Source organism: Pseudorca crassidens, chromosome 20 (genome assembly GCF_039906515.1).
Source record: "Pseudorca crassidens isolate mPseCra1 chromosome 20, mPseCra1.hap1, whole genome shotgun sequence".
NCBI classification, from domain to species: domain Eukaryota; kingdom Metazoa; phylum Chordata; class Mammalia; order Artiodactyla; family Delphinidae; genus Pseudorca; species Pseudorca crassidens.
In genome coordinates this window covers 11,676,424-11,686,887 of record NC_090315.1, presented here as the reverse complement: position 1 = coordinate 11,686,887, position 10,464 = coordinate 11,676,424, and the positions used below count along the sequence as shown (strand labels likewise).

Genomic DNA, 10,464 nt, shown 5'->3' with positions numbered 1-10,464 from the left:
GGGAAGCAAAGAGACGATAGAGACAGAGACACTGAGAACAGAGACACAGAGATAGAGAGACATCTATCCAGACCCGAAAGCCAGACTGAGAGATACAGAGGCCTATAGCGAGAAAGACAAAAAAGCGGAGACGGAGCCTGACGCCCGCAGCCGCAGGGGTGGGGACCCCGCAACCCGCGACCCCGCCTTCTTCCCACCCACCCCCCGCCCCACGCCAAGACCCGGCCGCTCCGGGCGCCGCGGGGCTGGGAGGGGGCGGGCGCGGGGCGCGGCGCGGGCGGGGCGCTCTGCAGGCTGCACCGCGGGACGGCGGGAGCGGCGGCGGGTCCAGGAAACCCCTGGGGCGGACGGGTGGCCCCGGGGGGGCCGGGGGCGGGGAGGCAGGCTGTCGGCACCGCCCGGGCCGACAAAAGTCCCTTCAGTTCAGCCGGCAGCAGGGGAAGTCCCGGCGCTCGGCGCAGCCACCCTCCCGTGCCGCCAACCCAGCCGCACTCCGGCCGCCCGCTCGGCCGCCGTCCCCGGCGGCCCCATGCCCCGATGCCCCGCGGGGACCATGGACGAGGGGCCTGTGGACCTGCGTACCCGGCCCAAGGCCTCCGGACCCCCAGGCGCCGCGCTGCCGCTCCGCAAGCGCCCTCTGCGTGCGCCCTCCCCGGAGCCCGCCGCCCCCCGCGGCGCTGCGGGCCCCATCTTCCCCCCGGATCCCCTCCGCGGTGGCTTAGACACGCCAGCGGTGCCTGCGCCCCCCCACGGCCTGGCCCGGCCAGAAGCAATTTACTACCAGGGTGAGTGGCTTCCGCGAGTCATGGCCGGGTGGGGGCCAGGCAGTGCAGAGGGTCACTACCGGAGCCAGGGGCAGAGCTCCGACGTAATATACGGGGCCTCGGGCAGCTGAGGGACAGAAGCCAAGGTCCCAAGGGCACAGATATGGGATTCCTGGGGAGCTGGGCGCACAGCCTGAGGTCCCAGGGGTGCAGGTATGGGAGCTTCAGGGAGCAGTGCCTTGGGACACAGGTATCGGGGCTGTAGGAAGGCTGGGTGTCAGGGGGCCCTGAGGGATAGAGCCCAGGGTCCGAGTGCCACATATAGGGAGCTAGGAGACAGTGCCCAGCAGTACAGAAATGGGTTCTCAGGGAATCAAGCCCCAGGAACACAGAATTATAAACTCTTCAGAACCTAGATATCTAGGGTTATAAGGAAACAGCACTTGGACCCAAGAAACTGGGGTTTTGGCATCCCGAACTATATGTGGGGTCAAAGGAAGTCAGGGGCACAGAGACTGGGGTTCTAAGGAGACAGATATTAAGGATCCCCGGACGTCAAAGTCTCGGGAACCAAGATATCGGGAGACGATGGGAATTAGGAGAACAGCGTTGGAGTTCTGAGCACCCCAATATCTGGGATCACAAGGACCCAAGGAGACCGATCCAGATACCAGGGGTCCTTAAGGAGCCAGCAGGCCAGAGATCTGCGGTTCTGAGCACCCAGTTCTGTGTGCCTGCAAGTGACCAGTGTCTTCGCTGGGGTCACAAGGTCAGGTGGCCTTAGGGGGCTTGGGCTCAGTCTAAGAATTGGGGGCAGGACTGGGGAGTTCTGGGACTCAAGGATTTAGAGCCAGGAAGAAGGATTCAGGGGTCTCTGGGCAGAAGGCCTCAGGGTGTCAAGGCCTGGTATTGGACATGCAAGGACCAGGAAACTTGGGGGTTCAGGAATGGGAACCCCCAAGGACCAGGAGATGACAGAGAAGGCCAAAACCCATTTTCCGGATCCTGTCTTCATCCCTGACCTCCAGGATGGGGTGGCCCCTCCCACAGCTGTGCCCACCTCACGATCTCGGAGTGACCCTCAGAGCTGCAGAGACCCCATGCCTAGTGCCTCCAGACCTTTGCCCAGTTTCTGTACCTTCCACCCCCTCAGAGTACAGCTTCAAGCTGTGCATCAGGAGGCCGGTCACAGCCTTCTCCTTTTTTCCTATTCCCCCGATGAGAACCTGGGCCTCAGTTTTCCCCATCTGTGTGATGGGTGGATATGGATTCGCCTGCTACCATGGTCCCTTCCAACACTTTGATCTGAACATGTTTCTGGCAGCACTCCCTCTCCCCAAACTCCGTACACATTCACCCCACACCCTACATCCAGTGCTTCATCCATCCTTACATCCCTCAGCCACAAATTCACTCAGCAAACAGGCCCTGAGGTCCCCCTGCTGAGTGATGATGGGGGTTCAGTCCTTAAGGGACACTCTGCCTAGTGGGAGATGGGGCATCAGACACAAGTAAAGATGTGACAGTGACAGTGTCCAGGGCTGGGGCGGGGGGTGGGCTGGGGGAAGCTGCGGGAGCCCAGAGGAGGGATGCGGTAGAGGAGTTTGTCTTGCACCTTGAGGACTCAGTAGGAGATGCAAAAGGGACCTGGGAAAAAGGGCAGGTGACACGCAGTAGCGAAGGCCGGGAGGTGGGGGGTGGGTTGAGGATCTGTAGGCTTGGTCTCACGCATGTCCTTTCTCTGCCCAGGACCTTTACTGTCCCTGTACCCCACCCCAACAATGGGCTCCCCCTTTCCTCTGCTGAACCTGCCTACACCCCTGTACCCCATGATGTGCTCCATGGAACACCCCCTGTCAGCTGACATCGCCATGGCCACCCATGCGGACGAGGACGGAGACACGTGAGTGACAGTCCCCCATTCATGGAGGGCAGTAGGGAGTGGGGAGACCAACCTTCCACCCACCTCACCCACCCACCACAGCACAGGGGCACTCAGCGTGGGCTTTCAAGTTACCTGCACCTGAGTTAGAACCCTGTCTCCACCGCTGTGTGACTCTGAGCAAGCCCCTTTCCCTCTCTGGACCTCAGTTTCCTCTTCTGAAAAATTGGGCACCCTGAGAGCACTTACCTCCCAGGACTGTTTTTGGAGCAGTGGGCTTCAACTGTTTTATCAAAATCCCAAAATGAGGAAGACATCTCACTGACCAATTTATTCTACGAACTATACATGTTAAACTCCTAGCACTGAGCCTCGCAGATTGCCTGTTCCATATGTATTAATTACTGGTATTATTATCGTTATTGCTTTTTACTAAACCCAGCACACACACGCACATATAAACTTGAAATAAAAATTGCACAGAACAAAACAACACTCACCCTTACGACTTGGGATCTACTTGGGGATTTTCTATTCTAGTCTTATGTCATGGTTTCCTGGTCATAGCCCACTAAATTAACTTGACGACTCCTTAAGTTGACTTCCCAAATCTCATGGTTTTATCATCTGCCGTTTGAGGGGCCATGCTTCTGAGCAGCATGAAGCTGCTGAGAAATCCTGCACGGGAGGGCCTAGCACACAGTAAGCACTCGATATACTTGACCGCCATGGTTATTGTTATTCTATCGACCTCGGTTTGAATCTCAGCCGGCCACTTTCTCACCCCTCTCTACCTCAGTTTCCCCCTGTAAAAACAGGAAGCATAAGATGAGGGTCTCTGTGAGGCAGAAATGAAATGATTTCTATAAAGCGATTGTCTGGGAATGGGGTTTGGGGACTGGAAACCACAGGTGGAGATGGGATGGACAAGCCTATTTCTACAAGGAAAGGGGGGGGCCTCCACCACTGGCTCCTGGGTGTTCACATCCTCGAGCCTCAGTTTCCCTATTTGGAAATCCGGGCTCATAATCACAACTAGGATTCAGTGCAGTGATGTACGTACATACAGTGCATAGAACGGAGGGGGGTGCACACGGTAGGTGCTCAGTACATGGGAGCGGCTTTTGGTTGGTTGAACAGAGCTCCCAGGGTTGTCGTGGACTTATCCTTGTGAACCCAAGCAGGAGGAAGTGCCTGAGATATACATATACAGGGCTCGGTAAAGCTAGTTCCCGCCCACTCTGGGTACGTCTGGGGTCATCAGTGAAATAGATTTAATTTGTATCCGTCCCCAGGGGTGATTTGTTTGCAACCTGTGAAAGCAGGGTGCAGAGGCGACCTGGCACACCAGTCTCCAGCCCCACACCCCAGCCGCCCTCCCCGCCCTCCCCGCTCTCCCCCAAAGCAAACACTTCTGCCTCAGCTGCCTGTTGGGGGAAATCCCTTCCCGCAGAACCTGACCGCAGCCCAGCTGCTCTGCCTCCCCCACGTCAGCACCCGTCACTCACTCACAGCCTCCCCCTCCTGGCGCTCCCTCTAACCTTAACCCCTTCCGCTGGGGCCGAGACTTTACCGGAATGGGCAGCAGGCACAGGCCAGGCGGGGGCGCGGGAGGGGGGACACGCTAGGTCTGGGTCCCCGGAACGGCAAAGCTATGGTTGGGAGGCTGAACTTCTAGGGATTCAAGGGAGTAAGATCTCAGGGCATTCGGACAACCTCCCCACCCCCCACCCCCACCCCCCGCCACCAAGAAGTCAGGAGGCACTGGGGAGATGGAAGTCTGGGTCTCCAAGAGAGGGGGGAACGCGTTCTGAGTCCCAGAGAGCAGAGGTTGGGGGACTGCCTTCCGTGACCCCTGAGCGGGTAAGGAGCAGCGGGCAGGGCAGCTTGGGGATCTAGAACTCGGAGGGAAGGGGAAAGTTCGTATCCGCAATGAGTTAGGGCACCGTATTCCCGGGTCCCAAGAGATCTTGGGGATGGATGCCAAGATGTGGGGGTTAGGGAGCCAGCTGGAGTCGGAGCCCTGGAGGGTGGAGTTCCAGAGGGGTCCTCTGGCTGGAGAAGTTGGGGCCCTTACCCCCAGGGTAACTAGATCGCTTTGGATTAGGCTCCCCTCTCCGCCCTATTCGAGGATGGAAGTTGGGGTGTCCGGGTGGCCGGGGTAGATCCCCGACGGGACAGGCTTCCCTCCCCCGGGAGCAGGAAGCGGAGCCCCGCCCAGCAGACCTGTTACTGGAAGTCCGAGGGCTGGGCCGCCCCTCCCGTCCCCACTTCCTCCAGCCCCGCCCCACCCCCTGTGGCCCGCGCGTTTATGGGAACTCAGGCCTGGACGGTTTCTCTGAAATAATTTTCTCCCTCTGCCCTCACTTAACCCCTCCCGCCCCGAAGGGACCCAGGCCGGGCGTCCTGGGAGATGCAGGGAGGGGAGGGAGCCCTTCCCAAGGGGGCCCTGGCCCAACTCCGACCCCTCCCCCAAGATTTCTTTTTAAATTTGGCTTTCTCGGCCCAGGATCCAGGTTCAGCGTTACACCTGCATAATCTCCTACTGGGAGATGGGCGTTCTTGTAGGCTATACTTTACGGAGGAGAAACCCGAGGCTGTAAAGGGCCGCCTAGGCGCACAGCTAGAGAGACTTGTAACGCAATTTGCAGCGCCGGCCTACTCAGCCCCGGCAGAGCCTCCAGGGCTGCAGGATTTCTCTGCCTCCAGTACCTAGGGAGCTGGATTCTAGCTGCAGATTCCACAATTGGGAGAACCGCGGTTCACCTCTCTTAGCCACACTCTGGTTCGTCAGCAAGCAGGGGTGGGTGAGAAAGAAGTTGCTCTAGAAAATGGCCTTTAAAGAAAGGTTGTAGGGACTGTGTACCTCCAGTCAGCCTTGTGCCCTAAGCGCTAGTGTCCCCCACCCCATACAGTGGTCCCAGATTGCTCTCAGCTCTAAATGGCTCTTCCAGGTTCGGGGCCCTGGGAAGGGGCAGGAAGTTTATTGGAAAGTGTTATCCAGATCAGCGCCTACAGAGATGGAGGAAGCAGGACTGCGCACAGGGAGAATTTGAGCTGCTACGTAGTTTCATCAGGGCCTCAGTTATCCCACAGGGAATGTTGCAGCTGGAGTGGCCTTCAGAGTTGGGGCCAGAAGCCCAGGACTTCGACACCCACACAGACCAGTCACTGGATGCCATTGGGTGGCATCTACCCACCTCACCCCCATGACCTGGGCAAGCAGCTCTTTTCAGCGGAGGGTAATTCCCAGAGAGAGCTGAGAGCTGACAACCTTCCCAGAAGCTGAGGGAATGAGTCCTTCAGTCCAGAAGTGGTGTGTGTGGGGGGGACCTGGGTTGCGCAGTCCAGCTTCCCAAACAGTGACTAGTTTGTCCCACCTCCCTTCTGGGCAAAATACATACTCTTGGGATGGAGGCTGACCGTGATCTCCAGTCACCACTGATGGAGACCTTGATGGTGGTATCGAGTTCATCCCCACCCATTCCACAGATGAGAAAACTGTGGCCTTGAGTGGGGTGGGAATGTGGTTACCAGCTTCAAGGATGGCCAGGGATCATTGAGAGGGACTCATCTATTCAGAGCGTGTTTGTGGAGCACCTGCTCAGCGCCAGCCGCTGTCCTAGGCACTGGGCAGTGATGGAAGCACACCAAACGCTCTACCCTGGTGGAGTTGACATTCTATTGGGGGAGATTCAGACAGGAAACAAGTAAAGTGTACCACATCAGGTGATGAACTGGAGGAAAATAAAGCCGGGGGTGGGGGAGGGAGCCGCTGCTGTACCATTTTCGCAGAGGCCCAAATGAGGGGAGCTAGTCCCGCAGGTATGGGGGGAAGACTCTTCCCAGCAGAGGGAACAGCCAGTGCAAAGGCCTAGGAGGCAAGCATGCTTGGTATGTTTGAGGAACACCAAGGAGGCTAGTGGCCAGAGTGGGCTGAGGAGAGTGGACAGAGATGATATCAAAAGGAACTGAAGAGCAGGAAACAAGATCACACAGGGCCTGTGGGCCACGGTGAGGACTTTACTCTGAGGATTCTGTGCAGAAAAGGGGCATGACCTGACTTAGGGTCTAAAAGGGTCCCTCTAGCTGCTATGTGAGGGACAGACAGTAGAGCAGGATGGAAGCAGGGAGGCCAGCGAGGAGGGGACAGTCCAGGAGGGGAGATGGTGGTGCCTGACAGGATGGAGGGAGTGGGGGTGGGGAGCAGTGGTTGGATTCTAGAGACACTTCTGAAGTATCCTAGGCATTTTGGAGTTAGCACTGCTGAGAGTATGGGCTGAGAGGTGACCAGCCTCTAACGCCTGTGATCCTCCACCCCCAGGCCACTCCACATTGCGGTGGTGCAGGGCAATCTACCAGCTGTGCATCGGCTAGTCAACCTCTTCCAGCATGGCGGCCGGGAGCTGGATATCTACAACAACCTCCGGCAGGTGCGGCTGGGGGCCTGGGGACCTGGATCTAATGGGAGAGGGGTCTGGGAACCCGGACTCCTGTTTCCTACGGGAAGAAAAGCTGGGGGCCCTGACTCTTGAATCTGAGGGACGAGGTGCTCCAGATTTCTGGTTACTGCCTAAGACTACAGCTGGGGGTCAGGACTCAGGAATTCTGAGGAAGGCAGGACTGGGACGCAGGGCAGGGAACGGGTCCCTCACAGTCTCTGTTCCCCAGACACCGCTACACCTGGCTGTGATCACCACTTTGCCGTCTGTGGTCCGGCTCCTGGTGATGGCCGGTGCCAGCCCCATGGCACTGGACCGCCACGGCCAGACGGCAGCGCACCTAGCTTGCGAGCACCGCAGCCCGGCCTGCCTGCGGGCCCTGCTGGACAGCGCGGCCGGGGGCACCATGGACCTGGAGGCCCGCAATTACGACGGTGAGCATCTACCCGGGCGCGGGGTGGGGCAGTCCGGCAGGACCTGGAGTCCTGAGGCTGCAAAGCCCCAGGCCCAGGTTTAACTGAGCCTCCCTCTCCTTCAGGGCTCACCGCCCTGCACGTGGCCGTGAACACCGAGTGCCAAGAAGCGGTGCTGCTCTTGCTGGAGCACGGCGCGGACATCGACGCGGTGGTGAGCGCGATTGGGCCGGGGGAGGGGCCAAGAGGAGCAGGGGGGCGGGGGCAACGGGGCGGGGCTTGGGTGGGAGAGAGCTCGAATGGGTGGGGTGGGGCTTGAAGAATCTAAGGGGATTGAGATGCTGGACCCAGCGGTTAGGATGCGGGCCGCCGGCTGTTTGGGCAGTGCTAGGAGACGCTTAAAACCTTCCCGCCCTGCCGCAGGACATTAAGAGCGGCCGCTCCCCACTCATCCACGCCGTGGAAAACAACAGCCTTAGCATGGTGCAGCTGCTGCTACAGGTGGGTAAGGCCCCTGCCCGTGGCCTCTCGCCCACCCTTTCCTCTGACACCACCCGGCTGTCGCCCCATCCCTGCCACCGACGCCGCCTTCCAGTTCTGGCTCTTGCTCTTGCTGCGCTTCCAGCCCCGACCTTTCCTTCTAGGCCTCGTTCTGTCAACCCTAGGACTTCACCCCTCCAGGCTACGAACTAATCCCGGGTCTTCTCCCATCTCTCCTCCGGCCCCAAAACGTCCCAGGCCCCAACCACCTAGAGTCTTGCTGACCCTGCCTTCCGGCTTTGGCCCTGTCCCCGCGCTGTCCTTCCTCCCCGACTCCGTCCAGGATCAGGCCCAGACTCTGGACCCTTCCCTTCTCTGACTCCGCCCCTGCTTTGGCCGGGGCTGCCGAGTCCAGCTCTGGTTGATTCGGCGCCGCCCCTCCAATCCCGCTCTGTCCCGCCTTTGTTTCCAACTTCTACCCTTCTATCACCCAACCCCGATCTGGCCCCGCCCCAGGTTGTGATTCCCACCCTCACGCCCGGCCCCGCCCCTCACTGTAGCCCCGCCCCCTGGGTTCCGCCCCCCCACGGGGACTTCGCGGTGGTCCTGACCCGCGCCTCCTCGCCCGCAGCACGGCGCCAACGTGAACGCGCAAATGTACTCGGGCAGCTCGGCGCTGCACTCGGCGTCAGGCCGCGGGCTCCTCCCGCTCGTGCGCACGCTGGTCCGCAGCGGCGCAGACAGCGGCCTCAAGAACTGCCACAACGACACGCCGCTCATGGTGGCGCGCAGCCGCCGGGTGAGTGAGTGTGCGCGCTGGTGGCGGCGGGGGTTACAGGGGTTTCAGGGGTGTCTGTGCCCGAGCGCCGGTCCTCGCGGATGTGACAGGTGAGTGGGCACGTGCGTGCAGGGGATGCGGCGGTGGGCGTGTGCGCGTCTGTGCCAGGGCGTGGAGGCGAGCCGGTGAGCCTGAGGGCGTGGGTGTGAGTTCTAGACAAAGGAGTGACTGAGGCACAAAGAAAGGAAGTGACTTGTCCCCCTGCACGTACTGAGAAAGAGGCGGTGCTCCCTGAGCTAGGAGACCCCGTGAGCCAGGAGAGATGGAGAGAAGCAGGGCTGTGTGGGCAGGGGTGGCCTGCTGATGACCCCACCCCCGCATCGCCCCGCAGGTCATCGACATCCTGAGAGGGAAGGCCACACGGGCTGCTCCTGCATGCCAGCCAGAGCCCTCCCCTGACCGGAGTGCCACCACCTCCCCTGAGAGCAGCAGCCGCCTCAGCTCCAATGGTGAGAAACCGGCTCCCAACTTCCAGCAGCCCAGCTCCGCCCTCCCTCAGAACCCAGGAGTGGGGGTCCCCAGCCCCCTTCCCCCTGGATCCAGCCTCTCGCTCTCCTCACCCCTCCTCTCTCTTCTCTTCCCACAGGTCTTCTGTCAGCATCACCACCCTCCTCGCCCTCCCAGTCTCCCCCCAAGGACCCCCCTGGATTCCCCATGGTTCCCCCCAATTTTTTCCTTCCTGCCTCATCTCCACCGACCTTCCTGCCCTATGCCGGGGTCCTCCGAGCCCCTGGCCGGCCGGTGCCCCCCTCCCCAGCTCCAGGAGGTAGCTGAGAGGGATGGGGGGGCAGATCTCGGACTCATGAGGAGGGACCTCGCTGCCCTATGGGGTCGGCCCTCCTGGAAACTGTGAAGATCTCACTCTGCCCCCCCCCAATCTTCTGGACCAGGATTTGCACAGAGGCACATATATTTACCCATAACCGCCCCCCTCTTCTCAGCATGGATATGCCCCCATCTCGTCCCCACCCCCAGCCCGGGACTCTTACCCTATTATTCTCAGGCACCGGTCTCCCATCTGGAACTTCACCCAATCATTCATTTCCTTCTCCTCTCCCAGAGCTGGTGGAACCAAGGAACAGCCCTCCCCTCTGGCCTTTACCCAGTTCAGTAAGGAGGGAGAGATGGGCTGTAGCCAGGCACTGATATCAATGTAAATTATTAGGCTTTTTGGTTGAATTTCTTTTGTAATAAACTATTTTTGTACCATATCCCTGGCTTTGCTAGGCCTCTTTCATGAGGAGGTCTGGAGGAAGTGTGTTTGTGTGTGTGCCCACCTGGGTGCTGTATCCAGCTGACTCTGTGTGAGTCTCAGGCTGACAGTGACATGTGTGGGCGACTCTAGGACTTACGGTGTGTTGTAAATGCTCTGTCATTGTGTCACTGTGCCATTGTTTCTGGGGACGACGTGAAGTGTGACATCTTTCCAGAGGACCCTGTTGGATTCCATAGTGCCTGTGTGTGTGTGTGTGTGCTTCTGAAGGATTCTGCGGTTTGTGGGTCCCTGTGTACCACAGCTGGTTCCCCCCAATTGTGTACCTGTGGTAAGCTGTTGATGCCAGTTGCCTCTGGGTCTCCGTGCGTGTAGCATTTGTGAGTGTTCCTAACCTTGAGACCTGCGGTCATTGTGTGATTGTTTCTATGT

At 59.5% G+C, this 10,464-nt stretch overlaps 1 protein-coding gene across 3 annotated transcripts; it reads left to right on the top strand.

The window, feature by feature from the left end:
* Positions 1–306: 306 nt before the first annotated feature.
* On the top strand, positions 307–10,030 carry BCL3 (BCL3 transcription coactivator). Of its 3 annotated transcripts, none has more exons than XR_010938887.1 (9): positions 307–785; positions 2,514–2,667; positions 6,971–7,079; positions 7,318–7,522; positions 7,627–7,715; positions 7,925–8,002; positions 8,613–8,869; positions 9,151–9,268; positions 9,406–9,545. XR_010938887.1 is itself a non-coding variant. In XM_067718108.1 (9 exons), exons 1-9 carry the CDS (start codon positions 530–532, stop codon positions 9,591–9,593), a joined length of 1,365 nt encoding a protein of 454 aa, XP_067574209.1. In that variant the 5' UTR covers positions 312–529; the 3' UTR covers positions 9,594–10,030. The 3 variants fall into 3 exon arrangements, 2 of the variants coding, with proteins under 2 accessions (XP_067574208.1, XP_067574209.1); XM_067718108.1 differs by having other exon boundaries at positions 312–785; positions 8,613–8,780; positions 9,406–10,030; XM_067718107.1 differs by having other exon boundaries at positions 308–785; positions 8,613–8,780; positions 9,151–10,030.
* The last annotated feature ends 434 nt before the right edge of the window (positions 10,031–10,464 follow it).